This window comes from Macadamia integrifolia, chromosome 13, assembly GCF_013358625.1.
Source record: "Macadamia integrifolia cultivar HAES 741 chromosome 13, SCU_Mint_v3, whole genome shotgun sequence".
NCBI lineage: Eukaryota > Viridiplantae > Streptophyta > Magnoliopsida > Proteales > Proteaceae > Macadamia > Macadamia integrifolia.
The window spans coordinates 16,708,402-16,731,836 of record NC_056569.1 but is presented as its reverse complement, the minus strand read 5'-3'; the positions used below and the strand labels follow the sequence as shown (position 1 = coordinate 16,731,836).

Genomic DNA, 23,435 nt, shown 5'->3' with positions numbered 1-23,435 from the left:
CTGTACAGGTCCAACTGACCTAACTGACCCACATATGGGATAATCTCATAACCCACACAAACACACTCCAATGACCCACCTTGCTGAGCCATAAAATGACCAATTGGCCATAGACAGATCCCATAGGTGGGTGGAGTAGAGGCTCCAAAAACAGAGGCCATTTTCCCCTGAAAAATCACCCACCAACAAGTAAGATGCAGGGACATTGGCTTCCCGCAAGCACCTGCTGGTGAAGGTGTTCTAGCAGCTCCCAGCAGCTTCTGAACTCGCCATTGGCCTGAAGTTATCGAGCCCTTCTGTGCACCTAACTTGATTTGCTCGAGTTCCTTCTACGTATGTGGACATGTCCCACACCCTAGAGATCAATTCCAGGTATGTTACCCCTTTTCCATCATTGTCCATAAACCCATATTTGGCCTTCTTAGCTGAATTTTAGTAGTGCACATGCAAACATTACTGACTTGTGATTTTCAGTATAAGCAGCTCCCAAATTGGGGATGAACAAACCCAAAATCAGAATTAGGTAGCCATATGATGATAGACATGCCCAAATCAAGCCCCAACTAAAATCTCACTATTGAACTAGAAAGTTCATAGAAGGATTACCAGGGAATTTAAACACAATTCAATAGTGCACCAATAGGAGACCTAAAAATTTGAGTTCTCCAATATGGGTATCCTCTTAATTAGGGCTGTACAACCTCATATGAAAGGTTGTACCCTAAATCAAACCTAACTTACGATTTCCAAATTCTAGGGTTTGGAAGTGAATTAGGGATGGAGGTGGGTTTTTGAACCATTTCAACCTTCTTATTTCAGTTATGGGATGGTGGTCCCAGCTCTGAAATGAGGTTCCCCTCATTATAACAGGTCTGTACTAGACCATGGGTAACCACCGTGATAATGTAAAGACATGTACACACCCCCCAATTATAGGCTTAGCATGCTATAAATTTCCATTTTTAAATTCCAGCAAGTACATTGCTTAAGTCCTATCCCAGCAACTATGTTTTCAGCCCTGGGACAAGAACCCCATTTCATATAAGGTCTGATGTTCATTTTTGAGGAAATAAAGGGCTAGCCCTACAGTCCAGACACTAGATTAATTATATGGACAACAGCCATTAACCCTACACAATTGAATTTCCCCAATTCTGGGTCAGTGATCCCAGACATCCATCCCAGGGTTGGCTGTAGGAAATTATAGACACCACACCCTAGGTCTATATACTATTCGAAATTTTTGAACAGCAAGGGTGTGAAAACCAAGTTAATATAATCCAATTTCCATAGTTGGGTTTCCAGCCTTGAAAGGATGGATCCCTAGTGTACAATTCTAAGCCCAATTGTAATTGGCTGCAGAGACAAGTCTTATGACTTGCATACTGCTCAATTTATCATATACATTACTAACGTCTGAATACAACCACATGTCACAATATCACTTTTTACACAATTTATAAATATTTGCATAAAAATAAATAACTGAAATAATAGAAATGAAGTCTATTAGCATCTTGGTGTCTCGCAGATACAAGCTTCATCCGCCGCTGAAATCCAATTTTGCCTCATCACTGGTTCCACCATCTAAAAAAAAGAATCCACATGGGGTAAGATTCATAAACCTAGTGATGAGGTGTAGGCCAGCACACGCAAACAAATGACGCAATGCATGCTCAAGCATATTATATAATGTTGCATGATACAATTTTAGCATATAATACCTAGCAACAATTACTAAGTCCAAGATAGGGTCTTAGTGCTACTGGAAGGTAGGTGGTATCCCTGGTCCTTAAAAAACCCATCAGTCACCTAGTGATACACTCTAGTTGTGAGTCAAAAGCCTACAGGTCCTGAAAAACTCATCGGTCATCCCACAAAACCCGTCAGTCACCCATGTTGTGGGACAACCACGGTCTCGAGAAGCCCATCGGTCACCTGTGCTTCATCCGCCTCTAAGTACAGTACGTCATATTGTGGATGTGGTATTCTCAACAAACATACCATCCCACTGGGATTAGCCAGTACCTCACCCCTTATGGGCAAGGGGTGTAGTACTTGGGTGGTTATCCTAACCAAATGCAATCTACAAGAATGTATATACAATCACCAATAGAATCCATATATCCATACCTCTGACCTCTAGGCCCACAGTACCAGAACACACTTCGGCCACACCGTGCCCTAGAACGCCAGAACCACAATCATAACTATACTACTAACCTCTGGGCCCACCGTACCGGAACACACCTCGGCCACACCATGCCCCAGACTATCAATACCATAATTACAACCATGATCATCCACAATTCACAATCACACCATCCATCACATAATATAAATACAAGCGGGCACACGGTGCCGGAATTCACCTTTTGGCCCTACCTATCCCGTCTTACCTTTCTTGCCGCCATAGTCCATAGCATCCACAGTCTCACAGTCAAATTTATATGATAACAATAGTACTAACAAGATATATCAATCAATCACAATATATGCTTCATGCAAAAATATAAAAGAAATGCAAAAACACTCATAAATTAAGGTCAACACCCACTCTCACCTTACTACCCAAATCACTGGGTACGATGGATTCCCCAAGATCCACCTCGTGTCCTTTCCCGATAATTTAGGTGCCTAAGCAATAATATATCATAATGTTAAATAAGTATACACTTAACACCTACCACTATAGGTTCAATTCTGAACCTATACAACTCTTTACAGCCCACACACTAACTCACATGTAAATTCTTGGAGTGCCCTCAAGCTACCCCTACCCATAGGGTCAAATTCATATAATAAGGTAAGGACATAATCCACAAGTATCGGGTGCTAACAAAAAAAGCAGAGGCAGAACTAGGCCGCAAGCACTCCACCGGCAGGTGCCTGTGGTAGGCCAGTTTCCATTTCCATAGTCTCCTCTTCTTTCTTCCTCTTCTCTTACTCTGCCTTGGTCCTGGAATAGGATGATAATCATATCCTAATCTACTTTCATATGAAGATGGGATTGCCATGCTCAGACATCAGATTGCTATTCTCAGTGATTCTCTTGCTGGCACTATGAATCATCATCCTTCCATCATTTCTAAATATGATACCAGAACCCACTGGTCATGGATATGAGTCCTGGGTCAAGCTGAATAGTTAAGAGGGAGGGATTGAAGGCGAGTGGTCCATTTTTTGCTCATTATGTGTTAAATCAGAACTTGTTTATGTCTATGTTGTATGGATACCACAATCATATATGTTTAAATCTAAACATAATAGTCAAATTCAACAAATACTAAATTCTTCCAAACAGCAATACAACTACTCAGCCTTATCCCAATTAAATGGGTTCAACTACACGGATCCTTGCCCTCCAATCAGCTCTATTCGACATCATACTTGATACATAGCCTATGTTATGCATGTCTTTCCTCATGACTTCCCCTTGGGTAATTTTAGGTAATGCTCATAACTCTTTTAAATCCTTCAATTTGAATCAAATCATCCCCCATACTGTAGCATCCAAAGCCATCCGTTGAACATGGTCATGCCACCTCAAATGACTCTAGTAGCTTATCATGTATTAGAGCTATTCCCAAACCAGCTTAAATATGATCTTTTTTAGATTTACCACTCATCCATCTCGACATCCTATCTCCACTACATTGAGTTTATCCATATGATGATTCTTAACTACCTAACATTCCACAAGATACATCATAGCCGGTCGTATGACTGTCCTAAAAATTTTTTCCTTTATGTTTTAAGGAATACATCAATCACACCACTTCAAACGTACCTCTCCACTTCATCCATCGTATTTTAATTCTTTGTGAAATATCATTCTCTATATTACCTTCTTTATTTATAATTGAACCAAGATACATAAAATAATCATTTTGCGGAAACTCCCTCTCATCAATCTTCACCACCTCATCATTCATCCTCGTGTAACTAAAGTTACATACTATATGTTTTGTCTTCATTCCACTTATCTTAAAACCTTTTGATTCCAAAGTTGATCATTAAAACTCCAACTTGGAGTTGATCTCATCCACTAGAACAATATCATCAACAACACCTTATGTTTACTATTTGTGATATTGTGAGGAAGTTTGCTTTCTATGCCACCATAAATCATCTTTGGACGAAGAAAAATATTTGTAGATAGACTTCTAACTCTCGCTCTTTTTACAAGATTGAAATGTCATTTTCTTTGAGGTTATCTCTAAGCTTCGTCCGCTCCATCATCGGCCTATTTGTGACACCCCAAGGAAATGACTTATTATTATGTCATTGGGTCTCCCTCCTCCTCTCCCCCCTCCCCCCTACTGCAAGATTTTGCTCGCCTTCTTGTGGCTTTTTTCTTTCTTTTGCTTCCGGGCCTATATATTCCTTCTATTTCTTTCATGTTAATGCATTATTAATACACCTAAAAAGAAAAAAAAATATATCAACAACAAAAAACATACACCAAGGAATCCCATCTTAAATGTCTCTGGTTAATTCATCCATAATAAACACAAACAAATAGTTGACTCTTAATGTAACCCAATTGTAATTGGAAATTCACTACCTTGATACCCCACAGATCATAGACTAGTCTCCAAATCCATCATACATATTTTTTATTATGTTAACATATTTACCTGAAACACTTCTTTTTTTATTACTTGAAACACTTATCTTTTCTATTACTTGATTAACTCCCTAAGAACTCTACCATAAGCATTTTCTAGGTTAATGAAGACCATATAGAGATCCTTCTTGAAATCTCTAAATCTTTCCATGAGTCTTTTAAGTAAATAGTTTATGTTGTAGATCATCTTGACATAAAACCAAATTGGTTCTCCATAATAGTAGTTTCTTTTCTCAGGTAGGTTCCAACAACCCTTACCCATAATTTCATAGTATGACTCATTAGTTCTTTGCTTCTGCAGTTACTGCAGCTTTGAATATCACCTTTGTTTTTGTAAATTAGAACCATAATGCTTCTCCTACATTCATCTAGCATTTCTTTGTGCACATAATCTTATCAAATAGCTAGGTTAGCCAAGATAAACCATTGATTCCTAAGCTCTTCCACACTTCTATTTAAACCTCATTAAGGCCTTGTGCCTTGCCTACTTTCATCCTCCTTAAAGCTTCTTTTACTTCAAACGCCCTGTTTTTCATATATATCTACAACATGTAAAATTTTGATGGGTAAATGCAATCTTCTGGGATGTTATTACTCAATGTGTCTTCATTTAGTAGGCTACAAAAATAACCTTTACATCTCTCCATGATGTCTTGACCCCTTATTCTTCCAAATGGCAATATCATATGTTATTTGTCTTCTAGTTAGTTATCTCATGTCATCCAAACAAAATAACTTGATTTGTAATCTTTCTCAATTTTCAAAAGCATGAAAATTCCAATGTCTATAAAATGAAATATCACACTTTCTCAATTACACTCAAAGATGAGACTGATTAGAATTCACTTGATGCATTCTGGAGATATTACTTCATACAGAGAGAAAATTTTAAGTCCAAGTTTCAATCATTTGCAGTTGAAATGCTGTAGATACTTGAATAATGAACTATCAAACTATCAAACAAAGCTAAAGAAGGAAGAACAACAAATGAGGACCAGAGGTCAACAGAATACCAAAATTCATTTAGGGTTGTTCAAACCCCCAATGTTACATTTTTCAGCTTAGAATACAAAAAATACCCTGACACATTTTTCAGTTTAGAATACTAAAAAATACCCTGACCTTTGTAAGGGACTAACAACCACTTTTCCATATGACCATCTCTTCCATCAAAATATATAATGCAGCAGGCAATTAAAGATGGTAGGAGATGACAAAGTAAAAACTGTTTTACAACCAACACTAATCGGTATGATAATCCATTTATGAAGACTATATCCACTTCTATAAAGGAAAAAAATAAAAGAACAGCTCACAATCATTCAGAAGAAAAGGGACAAAAGAAATTAGATACTATATATGGTTAACATACATGTAGACACTAATGCTTATCTTTTCAGCAGCCAGCAGCTTTTAAGAATTTGTCGTAAGGGCTGGAAGGAGGTAGCTTGAAAGACTGCTGCTCAAACTCACTCAAACAGCACAACTGATCCGGTCTTTGAAATTGCTCCGTATCCACTAATGTCAAAACCCCCTCTTGAAACTCCATTTTCTGGACGAATAGCCATTCATCACAGTTAAATTAAGAGTAATTGGTTACATGAAAATATGTTTCAGCAAGGAAAAACTGAAAATATGCTACACATTTTTTTCCCTTCTTTCCCCCTCTTCCATTCAGGGAGTGGCTAGGTGGTGTAAAAGTAATGTATTCACACCAAATGAGATTCTTTGGGCCGTATGGTTCTGAACAGCTTGCAAAACAGTAGAATTTTCACAAACAAAACCATTACTCATTCAAACAAGGTTAAATGGAGTAGCCTAATCACCTATTAATCTTGAGGTGCAATATGTAAGAACTTGAAAAGAAATGAGGATTTGTAAAGAAGTAGAGGAATAAAAATAAAACAAAGTTGTAACGAGAGAAGGGAGAAAGTTATAATTGAAAATCACTAGGAGAAATATGATGGATAAAAAAATATTTATAATATCAACAAAGAAAATGAGGAAAAAGGTAAAAACCCTCTCCAGTAGGGTAAACTTAAATTAATGGACAATCCATCCATCAATCAAATCAGATATCTAGGATGCCCATCAATAAGAACAGTCTGGTTCTTTTTTCCTTTCCTTTTCTAGTGGTCCTCTAAAAATGTGATCCATAAGTTGTTGGTTCATACTTCAAAAGCCTAAACAAGATTATGGTAGAAACATGGATCTTTTGTAAAATAACCGCTTGAAACACTTCTTTTGTTTCATAAGCAACAAGAGCTTAAAACACAAAACGTCATACATAGTGTTAATCAGTCGGAAAGGTATTTTCTATGCTTACCATAATTGCAGAAGAGGGACCTTTACTTTCATTTTCCGCAGGGACGACTATTCCAATGGCATCCTGCTGAGTCGTGAAACTTAGAAGTACAGACATCTTCTGCTGTTTACCCATTACAAGTGCCTCACATTGATTCTTCATTTGATCATAAGGTATTGGTGGTGTGGAAACAGGGAAGCTTGCAACTTGCCTTGCCGTATCCAAGACCTGTCAGGAATATTAACCAGAAAAAAAAAGTAATAATTCTTGAAATATGCAAACCACCAAGCTTGCTTGAAATATGCAAACCACCAAGCTTTCCCTAGCCTTCTATCTTATACTGAAATAAGACATGGATTCGGATGAATAAGGCTTCATAGACCGTCAGATATCTGAACAATGAGCCCTTATTTCAACAAGTGGTCAAGTAATTTAAATTTTAAAGCATAGGTTACAAAAAAACAGCATAAGGTTAACATATTGAAGACCATATTAAGGATTTTTAATAATAAATGCAAGGGATGATAATTGTAGCTCAAATGGTTGAAATACTTCATGTTAACCAAGTAACTGAATGTTAAGAGTCCTCACTCACAGAAAGGAAAATAGAATAAGGCCTTCCACTCAATAGACCAGACAGCTGATCACCTTACGTAAATAAATCACTCAAATGCTTTGACTGACTGGAAATTTATATGGGAGTATTGCACATGTAGATACTGATGGCAGTATACCCTCGCAAATCTATTCATGCAGTCTCTAGTGCCTTACTTTGACTGATGTGATGGAAATTTATATGGGAGCATTTCACAGGTAGGTAATGATTGCAGTAACCCTCACTAATCTGTTCATGCAGTCTCCAGAGCGTTACTTAGACTCACATGATAATTATTCAAGATTTTCAGAGAGGGAGAAAGAGCCAAATACCGATTCTAAGAGTTGGTTAACACTCAGAATGTCAAGTGAATTGACAGAAAGTGATGTTTTGCGACCCAATTGGCTTGCACTTTCTTCAGGGAAAGATTCGTCATCTGTCAATGCAGCTGGATTCATGATCTGAAAGCAATCACCAGATTTGTTAAGATTAATTCTTTCATCCAAATAATTGTTGGCATAGAGCAAAGGCACATAGATGTAAAGACACTTACCTCATCAAAAGCATGAAACTCCATTTGCGCAAGAGGAGAACATGACCGTGGAGTCTCCATGAATAGTGGTGCTCCCAACGAATAAGCATCATCAGGTGAAAATACTTCAACTAGCTGCTTCTTTATACTTGATAAGTCATCCTGTAGTAGAACATCAGAGCGTTTATGATAATCCTTATTAAAATTGCATGATATCTATTCAGCATACGGAGAAACTTCAATCCTTCATCGGTCTGACTGATCCCCGGATGGTTTTCATAACTTACCAATCGTCCAAATGAAGCTATTAACGGTGTAACAGGATTCATTTAGCCAACCCCAAATGACGGAACAAGGTTTAACTGGGTTGATTACCCATCAAAATGGGGTGGCCTTTCTGATGGTTTGAATTGATAAACATGTGTGTGTGATGTCAATTGCATCAAAATGGGGTGGCCTTTCTGATGGTTTGAATTGATTAACATGTGTGTGTGATGTCGATTGCATCCGCATCCAATCAGAAATTTCACATCATACATTGAGAACCTAATGCAGTTCAAGGTTTTATATTAATTTAAGAAGTGAGAGCTACAATCATAAGCAGGATCGATGCAGAAATTGGTAGAATCAATATAAGGACAATTGGTAGAGATTAAGAGAATTTGAATAATCCACAAACTAGCGGACAGATCTGACTGAAAAACCTCACCGAGCATAGGGTTTTAAGAGATCTATCAATTGATATGAGAATCTTGAAAATCAGATTAAAATTGATAGATGATTCTCAGACTGCTTATATTTCAAGCAAGTTCATGAACTAAGAAACCAAACCAGATAACAATCATCAGATCTCATTCAAACCTAGAACCATTCAAACAATCTAAGAAGTTCAGATCTGTAACTCAGAATTAATATCCAACAAGAATATTTGCAGAACACTGAAGTTGATTTGAAGAACAGGAGAAGAAGAGAGAGAACATATGATTGTGTTGAATAATGGGTTTTAGGGTTTATATCCAAACAGACCCTTAAGCCCTCTAAGGGTTTTATTTCATTATAAATAAGTGATGACTGAAGATTGCAACAACTATAGAGGCATAAATCTTATGAGCCATACTATGAAGCTTTGGGAGAAGGTTAATGAAGCCCGTTTGGGAAGAAAAACTGATGTTTTAGTTAACCAATTTGGTTTCATGCTAGGTAGATCTACTACTGAAGCCATCTACCTTCTTAGAAGACTCATGGAAACATATAAAACTGCCAAGAAAGACTTAAACATGGTCTTTATTGACTTGAAAAAGGCCTATGATAGAGTCCCTAGAGAGTTAATAAAGCATGTTCTAGAGAAGTGAAGGGTGTCGAGCAGATATATAGACATTATTAAAGATATTTATGATGAGTTAGGGACAAGTGTGAGAATCAAGAGCGGTCAAGGGAGCAAGTTCCCAATTACTATTGAGCTTCATCAAGGATCAGCCTTCCTTACCTATTTGAACTTGTAATGGATGAGCTGACCAAAAGCATTCAAGGAGAGGTCCCATAGTGTAGGTTATTTGCCGATGATATTGTGCTATTGGATGACACATAAATAGGGTTCAATGCTAAACTAGAGCGATGGAGACCAACTTTGGAATCAAGGGGCTTTAAGATATGTAGAACAAAGACGGAGTATATAATGTGTAACTTTAACCACACTATGACGGATAATGACATGGTGACTATTGAGGGGAGAGAGATATTACAAAGTGACTTCTTTAGATATTTTGGATCCATTATAAATAAGCAAGGCGATATAGAGGATGATGTGTCACATAGAATTAAAGTGGGATGGATGAAGTGGAGATGTGCGACCAGAGTTTTGTGCGATCGACGTGTCCGAAAAAAACTTAATATATGGTGTGCATGTTGGGCAGTGAGGAAGCAACATAATGTAAAAATAATATCATTTGACCAGTCAAACTTGTTATATCATTTGACCAGTCAAACTTGTTATTAACCAGAGCATTTCTCTAAATTTTGATTTTTTATAACTTAATATGACTTAATGTTAATTTTTTATGATTTAATATGGCTAAATGTTGATTTTTAATGACTTGATGTTGCTTAATCTTGATTTTTTATGATACAAGGTATATATAGCTTACTAAATAATGTTAGAAAATAGGAAAAATAAAAAATAACAATTGGTTGCCTTGTTCGCCTCAAGGCGTGCACCTTCTCGCCTAAGCGCTTAGACAACCCTCCACCGCCTTGGCGCCGTGACAACTATGGCAACATATCAATAAGTTGTCTGTAATGGAGATAAGAATGTTAATGTGGATGTGTGGAAAAACTAGGAAAGATAACACAAGGAATGAAACCATTAGAGCGGAATTGGGAGTTGCCCCAATGTATGATAAATTTCGGGAAAGTCGTTTGAGATGGTATGGCCATCTTAAACAGAGGCCATTGGATGCACCAGTGAGGAAGAGTGATATGATCCATATAGAAGGATGCAAACGAGCTAGGGGCAGACAAAAAATGACTATAGGAGAAGTGGTGAAGAAAGACATACAGATTAGGGCTTGCTTCAAGTATGATATCGAATAGAGCAGATTGGAGGTCCAGGATCCGTATAGCAGACCCCATCTAGTTGTGTCTACTTCGTTACTATTTTTATGATTTTCTTTCCGTCACTTATTTATTTTCTTTTTTTCCTTTTTCCATTCCTTGCTTGAATCCATGTAGTCGACCCCATTAAGTTGGTATAAGGCTTATTTATAAATAGAGGACTGTGCTTATCAATGCACAAGTCATAATTCCTCAAATTCTTCACAGTATTAGAGCAAGTTAGCTCACAAAAACGCTAAATCCCATTCCCTCTCCTCTCCTTCCTCTCGCCCTACCCTTCCTGCTTTGTATCTCTATCCTACTGACGCCCTCTCCCCTTTCTCAAACTGCCCTCCCTCTCTCATGCTGCCTACCACCGATTGCCGCCCCCTTCCCTTCTTGCATTGCACCCTGGCTGGCTGCCTCCCTCCTCTATCTCCTCTACCTTGTGCTGCACCACCGACCACCGCCCCACCATTGTTGGTCGTCCCTGGCGCCTTCTCCTTTGTGAGCTACCTAAGCCTACTGCCCTATGCAAACCTATACCCTACGCCAAAACCCTAACCCCAACTCCTACGCCCACCATCCCTCTCTCTCTCTCTCATTACGACTCGCAGTCGCCCTTTAGGGGTTTCTTTCTCCTTGTTTAGGGTCTCCCCCTCAGTGGTGAGTGTTCTCCCACCAGGGGCTCTTGTTTGGCTTTATTCTTAATCCAGACTCCTATGCTTGGTTAGATCTGAATTGGTGCCTTTTCTTGTGATTGTTCGTTGAATCAGAACCTATAGGGTCTGAAGATTCTAGGACATCAGTTACTCAAGAGGGAGGGGGCCGTTCCTCTAATCATGACTACCCTCTCTTCCCTACTAACTCCATCAAGTTAGATGGGAGCCACAATCTGATTTGATCTCGAACTTACCATCTGTTGATTGCTGGTCGTGGTTATGCCGGATTTCTCACAGGTGATTCAATACGCCTACTACTTCTGGTTCTGCTCGGGACAAATGGGATGCTACAAATTGGATATTAATGTCCTATCTTATCAACTCTATGTCCCCTTCTACTGCTAAGACATTTGTTTCTTGATTTTGCTGCTAAGATTTGGAAGGCCGTTAAGGCCACATATTTCCACATGGGCAAATGTGCCCAGCATTTTGAATTGAGAAAGAAAGGTCCATCGGTCTGCTCAGAAGGAGCTTTTTGTAGCTCAATATTACTCTGATCTGCAGAATATGTGGAATGAGATTGACTATTATGAGATCTATCAACCTGTTTGTGAGACTAATGTTGTTGGATTAAAAAGCATGAAGAAGAGCACTGCGTTTATGATTTTTTGGTAGGTCTCAATGCGGAATACGATCAGATTAGGGCCAATGTGCTTAATCGTGATCCTTCACCCACTCTTGAGGAGGCATATTCCCTAATTCAGGTTAAGGAGCAATGTTTATCTGAGATGCTACAGCTGATTTCTCAAGATCGTTCTGCTTTAGTTTCTACTACTGGTATTGGTTCGCAAACTACTAACCCATTCTCTATTGATAAACCAGTTGTCAAATGTGACTAATGTGGTAAGGAGCGTCACACCAGGGAGACTTGTTGGAAGCTCTATGGACGCCCCGCTAACTCTCGTGGCATAATTAGGGTCGTGGGAATAACACAAGCAAATCAATCTGAGACTACAACAGATTCTAATAGCTCACTACCATAGGATCCTCCTTCTCCACTAACGAGATGGCTATGCTCCGTTGTATGCTGACTCAAATGGAATCCTCCACTACTGTTGTTGCCTCCTCTCAACCAGCCATCACTGCCTCTCACTCAGCCCAGTCAGGTACTATATTATGTGGTCATAGTGCATCTGTTGCTCCCTAAGCTTGGATAATCCACTCTTGGGCTACTGATCATATGATTGGTTTGCACACCTTTTTTTTTTACCTATTTCCCTTCTTTAGGTAATGTGTTACTGATGGTTCCCATTCACCTATTGTTGGATCAGGTTCCATTCAGTGTTCTTCCCTGTCTTTGTCCTCTATGTTACATGTTCCTCAATTTTCTACTAATTTATTATCTATTGGTAGTATTACTAAAGATTTGAACAATAAAGTCACTTTCTTTCCTACTTGTAAAATAAGAGAGAGAGAGAGAGAGAGAGAGAGAGAGAGAATCGCGACTTGGGTAACGGGAGTCCCAATCGGTTGATTTGGGTCTGCCCTCCTCTTCTTGATATATCAATTCAACTAGTCTATCACAAATAGGACAGCAGTCCTAGTAGGACTAGAAACACCAAGACCCAATAGGAAACTGATTAACTAACCAGTCTTAGTTGAACTATGACTCTCCTAGTTGGACTAGGACAACTAACTCCCAGCCTAACATCAGTCCTAGCAGAGCTAGGACTATCCTAATTAGATTAGGAAAACACTAAGGGAGGAGTCCGCGCAATCCGCAGGACTCCTCCTTTCTTTTCCTCTCACGATAGCATTCTAACACTCCCCCTCAAGCTGGAGCATAGATGTCAATTATGCCCAACTTGTTACAAATATAGTCTACTCTACCACCCCCCAAGGACTTGGTAAAAACATCTGCAAGTTACTCTTCTGTGCAAACATGACTCGTAGAAATAACTCCTTGTTATGGCTTCTTGCGAACAAAGTGACATTCAACCTCAATATGTTTTGTCCGCTCATGGAACACTGGATTAGATGCAATATGGATAGCAGCTTGGTTATAACACCACAACTGCATAGAAGAAGTACACTCAAACCCAGGTTCCGTCAAAAGTTGTTTTACCCACATCAACTCACAAGCAACATGAGCCATGGCACGATACTCAGACTCAACGCTAGACCTTGCCACAACAACTTGTTTCTTTTTTCCAAGACACAAGATTTCCACCAACAAAAATACAGTATCCAATAGTTGACCTCATATCAACTGGAGAACCAGCCCAATTAGCATCACAAAAACCTTCAATACGATAATATCCATGATCAGAGTACAACGGGTCTCGTCCTGGAGCTTTCTTAAGATATCTCAGAATACAGACAACGGCATCCCAATGTGAAGTTCGTGGAGATAAAAGAAACTGACTTATAACACTGACAGGGAAGGCAATGTCAGGTCGAATCACAGTCAAATAATTCAGCTTTCCCACTAACCTCCTGTATTTCTCAGGGTCTTCCAACACATCACCTCCTTCAGACATAAGCTTCTCATTTGGATCCATTGGAGTGTCAATGGGTTTGGTCCCTAACATACCAGTTTCTGAAGGTAAATCCAAAACATACTTTCTTTGAGACAAAGAAATTCCCGTCCTCGACTAAACAACTTTAATTCCCAAGTACTTTAACTTTCCTAGATCCTTAGTTTGAAAGTGTTGCTGCAAATGTGCTTTCAAACTTTGGATTCCTTCAACATCATCTCCGGTAATAACAATATCATCAACATATACAACCAGAAATATCCTCCTTCCATCAGACTTTCGATAGAACACGGAATGATCATTGTTACATCTTGACAACCCAAATGCACAAACCACATCAGTGAACTACCAAACCATGCCTGAGGAGACTGTTTCAGCCTATACAAGGACTTCTTAAGCTTGCACACCTTTCCACACTCCCCCTGAGCAACAAACCCCGGAGGTTGCTCCATATGCTCCTCCTTATACAAATCACCGTGAAGAAATGCATTCTTCACACCATGTTGAAATAACGGCTAATGAGACGAGGCCACAAGAGAAATCAAAACACGAACAGAGGCCAATTTGGAAACAGGGGAAAAGGTATCCAGTTAATCAACACCATAAACCTAGGCATACCCCTTCGCGACCAACCGAGCCTCCAAACAAGCGAGAGACCCAAGAGGGTTAACCTTAACCACATAAACCCAACGACAACTAATAAATTTTTTTCCAGGAGGCAATGGTATAAGATCCCAAGTTTGGTTTTCTTCCAAGTCAAGCAATTCATCCTCCATAGTTGTCCTCCAGCCAGGACTAGATAATGCCTCAGCAAGATTCTTAGGAATAGGATGACAAGAAATAGTGGAAAGACATGAATGAAAAGAAGACGACAGATCAGAATAAGATACAAAATCAGCAATAGGATGTTGGGTATAGCTCCTAACACCCTTATGTTGTGCAATAGGAAGATCTAAATCAGAGAGAGGAATACTTGGAGTAGGATCCATAGATGAAGATGATAAGGCAGGTTCCGCACAAAGAGGGGGTGATGATGCTTCCCGAAACTTGTGGAGCAACTAGTGGAGGAGAAGGAGGAGGTGGTGGCAACTCTTCCTCTGTGGCAACCTATGGATTAGACTGATGGATAACATAAAGTGGAAGATCATCATCCAACTCAGACAAAACATATGACTCATTTAGATAGGGTGTGGACTCAAAGGACACATCAGCAATAACAAAGTATTTTTGAAGAACAGGAGAATAACACCGATATCCTTTTTGGGTACGTGAGTAACTCAAAAAGAGACACTTAAGAGCTCCAGGATCCAACTTTGGTAAACTTCAATGATGATCATGAATAAAGCAAAAATAACCAAATACTCGAGGGGGAAGAATAAAAAGTGGGTCAGAAGGAAATAATAAAGAATGAGGAATACCACCACACAAAACAGCGGAAGGCATATGATTCATAAGATAGCAAGCAGTGAGAATGACATCAGCCCAAAAGTATTTGGCTACCTTTATTTCAAACATAAGTGACCGAGTAACCTCCATCAATTGACGATCCTTTCTTTCAGCCACTCCATTTTGTTGAGGAGTGTTTGAACAAGAAGACTGGTGTATCATACCACAACCAGCCATAAACTGTGAAAATGGACCAGAAAAATACGCTTTTGCATTATCACTTCGTAGAATTTTGATAGTCACATTAAAATGATTTTGAATTTCAGCAACAAAAGCAGAAAAGATAGCAAATAATTCTGAACGGTTTTTTATTAAATAAATTAAGGTCATCCTGGAATAGTCATCAACAAAGATAACGAAATACTTAAAACCTAACTTGGATGTTACAAGACAAGGGCCCATACATCTGGGTGAACCAAAGCAAATGGGGATGCAGGTCGTTTATTGATCTGAGGAGAATAACTGACACGACTCACATTCTAAACTAGAAAAAGAATTAAAACTGGGATCAAGTTTCTGTAAACTTTGTAAAGACGGATGGCCCAACAGGCAGTGAACCTGATGAGGAGTTAAAGTACCCGAATAGGCTATAGAAGGAAAATTGTCTTAAAAAAGATACAGTCCCCCAACTCTACGACCTCTACTAAGCATCTTCTTCGTCGTAAGGTCTTGAAAAACATGAGTCGGAAGAAAAGGTTATAGAACAATTGTAAGCTTGTGTGAACTTGCTTACAGACAGAAGGTTGAACGGTAATTGGTGCAAATAAAGAACAGAGGATAACGATAAGGAGGATTTAAGACAAACAATGCCAATACCATTGACCTTAACAGTTGAACCATTGGCCAATGTGACATTAGCAAAGGATTCCTTAAAAGAAGAAAATATACCTGAAATACCAGATAAGTGATCCGATGCACCTGAATTAATTATCCAGGGGTGAGAAGAAGAGGAGAGACATGAAATGGCATTACCTGTCCGAACAAAAGTAAGTGGAAGGCCATGGTGCTTGAGTCTGAAACTAATTGTACCGTGTAAATTCTTCATCGGTCATATTGACATCTTACCCTCAGATTGTCCAAGCTGAGAAGCTTCATCAACTGTAGCTGAATTGGCAAACTGCTTTTGGGGAGGTTTACCATGAAGTTTCCAACAAAAATGTTGGATGTGTCCTAGTTTACCACAATGGTGGCATGTGCGTATTGCCCCAGAACTATCTGAAGAATTCCTAGTAAATTGTCCCTTGTTACCACCATTACTTGTACTGCGTGAAGCTCCACGATTATTACTATGCTGCAAGTGCGGAGTTTTCTACTGGAGTATAATGAGAATTCTCTCGAGATACCTATAGGACTCGGGAAAAGGTATCTGCAAGAGATGCCACCTTGTCACCTCCAAGAATCTGAGAACAAACAGAGTCATATTTTGCTCCAAGACCTCCTAAAAAGCCCATAACTGCAAGTTGCTCCCGCTGGTTTTGCATCTTCTTGACATCACTACTAATAGGGAGTAGAGAATTCAGCTCCTCATACATTCTCTTGAAATCAGCAAAGTACTGATTTAGAGGCTGACCCTTCCTATTAGTCCGATAAAACTCCTGAGACAGCTCATAGATGCGAGAGGTTGTTCTGTTCAGAGTATAGAACATTCAAATAGTCCCATAACTCCTTCATAGTTCGATGTAACAACATCAACAATGAAGTTATCCATCGAGTTCAATAGCTGTCCCAAAATATGTGCATCAATTATATCTCATGTAGTGTCATTAGCAGGCTTCTCCTTTGTTGGATGATCCTGTTGATCTCGACCAGTCAAAACAAGATGCACAATTTTCTTCCATTGTTGAAACAAAATGAGAACCCTGCTGAAACTTAATTTAATTTTCACGCAATCATTGGCTAGGTCAATGTGCACAACAAATATTCCTCCCTCCGCCCCTTGTTTTTCTAAAAGAAATTGCATTCACGTGGTTTTGTTGCTTGCAAGGGTTTTCTCATGCTCGGTTGTGTGGCCTATGCTATTTGGAGAAGTGCGTTTCTGAGTCGTGCCTAGGTGCAGAGCTGCTTTGCATGCCTCCTGCCGCAAGTGTTATGTAATAAGGCATTAACGTGGGTCTTCGAAGAACATAGGTTGCAAGCTTGCAAGTGGAGACAGATCATGAGTCCCTCCCCCCTCCCCCCTTGTTTTTAAAAAAAAAAATTGCATTCTCGTGGGTTTGTTGCTTGCAAGGGTTTTCTTATGCTCAGTTTTGTGGCCTATAATATTTGGAGAAGTGCATTTCTAAGTCATGCCTAGGTGCGGAGCTGCTTTGCATGCCTCCTGCTGCAAGTGTTATGTAATATGGCATTAACGTGTGTCTTTGAAGAACATAGGTTACAAGCTTGCAAGTGTAGACAGATCACGAGTCCCTCCCCCCTCCCCCCTCCCCCTCCCCCCCTCCCCCCTTGTTTTAAAAAAAAAAAAAATTACTTTCTCGTGGGTTTGTTGCTTGCAAAGGTTTTCTTATGCTCGGTTTTGTGGCCTATGCAATTTGGAGAAGTGCGTTTCTAAGTCGCGCCTAGGTGCAGAGCTACTTTGCATGCCTCCTGCCGCAAGTGTAATGTAATACGACATTAACATGGGTCTTCGTTAACAAGATTCACAATTTTCTTCCACTGACACCTTTGTGGCCTGCGATTTCCTTTAAAATTGGATTTTTGTTTCTTTTGTTTGACTGGTCAAAGATGCTTTACAAGAGAGGAGTTGCCTTTTAAAAAGTCCTTAATAGCTATTTATTTGTTTCCTTAAGTTACAATTTAGAGTTTAGTTAATATTATGAATTAGTTTCCTTTTTGAGTTACTTTCTAATTTAAGAATGAACTTCTAAATTGTAATTTTCAGACCAACACCCTAATCTCACCTCTTTACATTAATTGTGAATAGGCAAGGGTCCTAGGCAGGAAAGGTCAACACTAACTTGGTTGGCAGCAGTAGAATGCTAAGAAGGAAAGAATGACCCAACCTGTACCTGTGCATTCTGCCAATAGTGTTGGAAGAGTCAACAAAAAAAGTGGGCCAATAGGTAGTTATTAATCTCTAATAGGGGATAGAAATGATAGGGAGTGAAGCAGACCCAAGGGGGACTAAATCTAGCTCAAACGATTAGAGAGCCCTAGGCATGACAGGCTGGCCGGTTGGCTGGACAGAATAGTCATTTTGGCTGTCGTGGGTCCCACATTCATAATTTAATAGGAGGGCCTACTTTCTTTGAGTCTCTTATGATAAAATAAGTAAAATAATAACATACATAATATATATATATATATATAAGAGTTATAAGAATTAAAGCTAAAGTATGAGATTAAATATGCATATGTATTCATATTATGTATATATATATGTACATCTCTCCACTAAGGGAGATAGGACTATAAATAGTGCTTCACCGACCCTGTAGTTAGCACTCTCATTTTCTCTCATGTACAACAAGAGAAAGAAAAGAGAAAGAAGAAGGAGAAGAAGAGAAGAAAAGAGAGGAAGAAGAAATCAAGAGAGAATTAAGTTTCTTGAGGCAGCAATTGAGATTTCTGCACCCAGGTAAGAGATCTAGCTTGGTATGAACCTGTAATGGCAAGAATGTTGTTGAAATTGGTGGTTTGAGTTGGCCGATTTGACTAAAATGGAGGGTTAAGGTAAAATCTGAAAAATTCAGCAAGGATTATGGACTCCAAGTACATGATATTTTGTTTCTTTGATGAAAATGGAAAGAAAGTTTAAATCTGAAATGGTATGTTCGCTAATTAAGGCCGAATGGGACTGGAAGACTAGGATCCTTACTTAAAGCTCTTAACACAGAGAATTTATTTGAAATTGAGGTGAAATCCCATCTTAATTTCATTGTTTTGTGAGTTTAGAGACACATGCAAGAAGAATTAAATGATAGATTCTATGCATGCATGTGAAATTGAGGATTGATCATCAAATTGGAAGTTAAATACTGATATCCCACCTTTAATTCATAATTTCATATGAGAAATTGGTTTAAATTGGGAGAAATCTGGAATTTCTGCTAAAACATTATTATAATTTAAGAATTTGAATGGAAATGATGAATGGACTAAATGAAGACCCAATACACTGCTATGAAGTGATTCCGACTTCGAAACAGGGAAGTGAAGACCAATTACAAAGTTAAATTTCTGCTGGACACTAGCAGAATTGAATTTCTGCAGAAATAGGACAACCGGTGGGAGACCAGGGGCCGGCCGATTGGTTTCAACCTCTCTAGCCGATTAGGCTTCGAGAGACCAGATTGTTTCCAGAAGTAAACTGAGATCTGTTGGACCTAAAGAGGACCTGTAGAACATATAAAGGGAGTTAGAGGTGATCTTATTTGAGATGAATGAGTTCAATTTGATTTCAATACCATGTATGCATATGTTTCTGGTTTTAAGAAATCTGATTAGCAGTGCGGGAGCTTGTTTAGTACCAGAAGGGAAGTTATCTATTTCAGAGTACCAAAGTGAGTGGGTGCCCTGACCTTTTTATGGAGTGTTTCTTTAATTTTCATTTTATGCTGGCATTACATGTTCATGCATAACTTGTTTGTGGATGTGCATATTCTTTTTATTTTGATGAACTCTATTATGGTAGAATGGTGGATTTGAGATGTGAAAGGTAAGTCAGGTAAGATGGGACATGTGTAGGTGCCCATGATTGCATGTGTGAATGGATGTGCATCATATAATATGCTGGGCTAGGTATCACAACCCTAAGTGCTACAACCCCTTATCCGTAGGGGGTTAGGTACGGACTAATCCCGACATATGTGACTGCCTGATCAGTAGTGCACTAATCCGTGGTACGACGTACTATACCTGAGATGGATGTGGACAGAATATGACATATTGTATGCCTGATGTGTATATTTTATGGGGTTACTAATTAGGGGTTAGCCGGGGGACCGAGGCTCTGACCGGGACTGGCTGGCTCCTACCTACAACGAGCTTGTATTCCTGAGGCCCAATGTACAGGGTAGGGAATGCCACCTACGTTGCGTAGCACTATACCCAAAGGTGATGAGACTTAATAATGGACTAGGGAGTAGTGCAGTTAAATAAATGGAATCATGAACATCACCTATCTGTGTGGGGCATGCATTGCATCATAAGTTTGTGTGTGTTTGCCTGCCCCACCCCCTCACTGAGCATGACATGCTCACCTCCCCTTTACTTTGATTTTTTTTTAGATGACGAAGGCAGTCTTATGCTGACTACTAGCATAGATCTTGAGGCAATGGCCATGGATCACTTAACCTATATACAGGAGGATGATTTTGGCCATGGCCCTGATTGTGAGTGTAATGACTGTGTTTATGGAGGACAGCAGTCCTGAGGAGTAGTTAGTGTACTGACCATTCTTTTGTGTACATATGAGTAATTGTGGAGATCAGTTATCGATGATCCAGGTTTGATGATATGATTTTGGGAAGAAGATATCTTTTGTGTAAATATTTTGTTATATTGGAATACTTGTATGGATTACTATAAATATGGAGTCACATAGAAACACTGGATGGATATGATCTTTATTTCTGATCTTATAATATATGCTGCAACTCTGATTTTTAGTTGGCAATTGTGGTGTTGTGGACAATCCTTGAGTAGGATCCTGGGGAAAACAGGCTGATTGGGTGTGGCAAGGTATCCAATGCCGGCATACCTGTGCCATATTGAGGGCAGGGTGTGACAGGGACTTCGGCAACAATTAGAGAGGACTGAATGAATGAAGTTTAAGCAGCAATTGCTAGCTCCCAAATTCCTGAGAGAGGAAGTACAGAAGCTGAGAAAGCCGTGGGTGAGATGCCTAGGCTGAGATAGCCATTATCCCACCCACAACTATCCATCTTCTTCCCTTTTCTCTACCTTCTTGTTTCACTCTTATTTGTGATTGTGAGAGAGTGATTTGTGAGTACTTGAAGCATTGAATTGAAGTTCCAGCAGCCCCCACAGTTGAAGATTGAAGAACAGCCAGGTTACTAAAATCAACTTTTAGAAGTGTCAAGATTTTGTGTGGATCGACCAGGCCTGCTTCTCCCATATCAGAAGCCCACTTAGAAGGCCCTTTGGAGGGTTTGAAGGCCACCTCAAGGAGGCCACTTGACCAGGGTTTCAGCCCCTGCTGCCCAGCCAAAAACCAGCCACAGGTATTCTCCCTAAGTCTGGCCGAAACGCTGTTTCAGCCAGATCTGTTCCAACTTGCTGCTGGTATTTTTCTGCTCTGCTGGAGGACTTTTAGCTGGTTTTTCTACCCTGTTTCTGGACCTAATCTTCTAAGGTGTGAGCTTCCTAATTACTCTAATCTCTATGTTATTATTCAGTCCTAATCTCAGCCTACTTGATTTCTCTTTGGTTATATAACCTGAGACAGATTTGGACTTGGTTGGGGACGGTAAATCTTTGGAGTTTGGTTACTTAAAGGTGAACCAGCTTTACATTATTCACCCATAGTTTAAGCCCCTTAAAGGAATCAACCCAAGGCTTATTTCCAATAAAATAAGTCCACTTGTATAACTTACATCCATCAATGTCCTAAAGTTCTTAAGAGCTACCTCAAATTGAATCGGGAGATGGCTTCATGTATGTTTTGTGGTCCTAAATGATGTTTTACTGTATAAAAAATGCATGTGGGAAACATATGCTCCGATTCCAGAGTTTAGCTCAAAGTATGCGGTCAATAAAGTTTTTCAGCTTTCTACTAAATAATTTTATGAGGAAAAAAAAAAAAAATTTACCTCAGATAAGTTACCAAACTTTTTCATGAGATGGGATATCAGGGTTTCTTTTAACTGTCCATCGTCTGCTTCTATTGATGAGAGAAAATTCAATGCAGCAACTTCATCTTCCTGTGATCCATACATGGTCTTCTCACTATCTGATACTATGCTAATAGCTTGTAACCTAGTATCTTCAACCAACTCAAGATAAGGATCAATCTGCACACATGTATCATACAGTCAATCCAGCCATAAATCAACTTAAGAGAAGTTTGGGAAGCACATCAGAAAAGAGAGGGTGAGGGAGCGGTAAAGAGAGAAAAAGAACTTGAGGCAAAACTTGGAACTTAGGACTCCCAAGCAAAGGATTGGAGATGAACCGTTTTATTTGTAAGCGTTGCTTTAATAAAAGGAACCAGCTGTGGAAGATTGCCCGCCTTGGCTGAAAAGATGAGCATCGATGATGCCAAGGTAAAGAGGGACCTTCTCCGAGATGGCTGCAGACCTCCTTTATTTTTGTATCCATAAACATACATCAGAAAATATTTAAACAACAGTTAGAATTAAAACATCAGTTAGATTGATTCTAAGTACAAAATGGGAAACTAAACTCCAGGGCTCTAAACTACTCAAAAAGTATAAGTAGTTGATGCAGTATCTAGGCACCAGTAGCAATGCTAGGGGAAGAAGATAGCTTTCAGTTTCAGGAATCTCAAAATTCCTAGTCTCTCTAGTCTCACTGGGAATCCCATTCTTAGTTTATTATGGAGTTCTATTAAAGTAGAGTTCTGTTTTTTGTTTCTTTTTCTATTTTTATTATGTATACACGTCCTAGTTTAGTTTGGATTATTATCTATGAGAACGGTCCTGTTATGACTTACGAGTCGATTTTCTTTCATCATATCAAATCCTAGTTGGCTTAGGAACTCCAAACACAACAGGAGGCTTTTGAGTAGGTCTTGGAGTTGTTTGAAGTCTTTTACTAGTCAATTAAGTAGGTTGTTTGATTACTGGTTGGTCTACACTACTTCTAGTGGCGTTAGGAGTCATTTTCTAGTCATGTTAAGAGTCATATTTGGAGAGTATATGTATATTTATGTAACCAGACATTAAGGCATACGAATTTGATGAATGGAATTGGCTTACATCCTTTTAGCTATGTGGATTTAGAACACCAAGTTGCTGTGAGATGCAATGTAGCCCATGGTGGTATTTAAGTTAGTGATTCAGTTGGACTTCCTGAAGCACATATCACATCCTTCTTCTTTATCCATCCATTGGTTCAGGTCAGTATTTCAAAGCTTTCCATTTCTGTTCATGGTTACATTGTTGGATTCTACCGCTTTGAGTATTCTAGTCTGTTGAATCTTTTTTTTTTTTTTTTTTT

At 39.2% G+C, this 23,435-nt stretch overlaps 1 protein-coding gene across 1 annotated transcript in view; it reads right to left on the bottom strand.

Moving 5' to 3' along the window:
- Window positions 1-1,257: 1,257 nt before the first annotated feature.
- The window catches only part of LOC122059526 (protein SEMI-ROLLED LEAF 2-like), a 75,262-nt gene continuing 53,084 nt past the window's right edge, over window positions 1,258-23,435 (bottom strand). The window contains exons 5-11 of the mRNA XM_042622351.1: window positions 22,429-22,556; window positions 22,067-22,267; window positions 8,084-8,224; window positions 7,863-7,991; window positions 6,957-7,163; window positions 6,003-6,182; window positions 1,258-1,587 (exon numbers count right to left, since the gene is read on the bottom strand). Of these exons, the coding sequence (XP_042478285.1) occupies window positions 6,027-6,182; window positions 6,957-7,163; window positions 7,863-7,991; window positions 8,084-8,224; window positions 22,067-22,267; window positions 22,429-22,556 (962 nt within the window). The 3' untranslated portion in view covers window positions 1,258-1,587; window positions 6,003-6,026. The remainder of the gene's footprint in view (window positions 1,588-6,002; window positions 6,183-6,956; window positions 7,164-7,862; window positions 7,992-8,083; window positions 8,225-22,066; window positions 22,268-22,428; window positions 22,557-23,435) is intronic.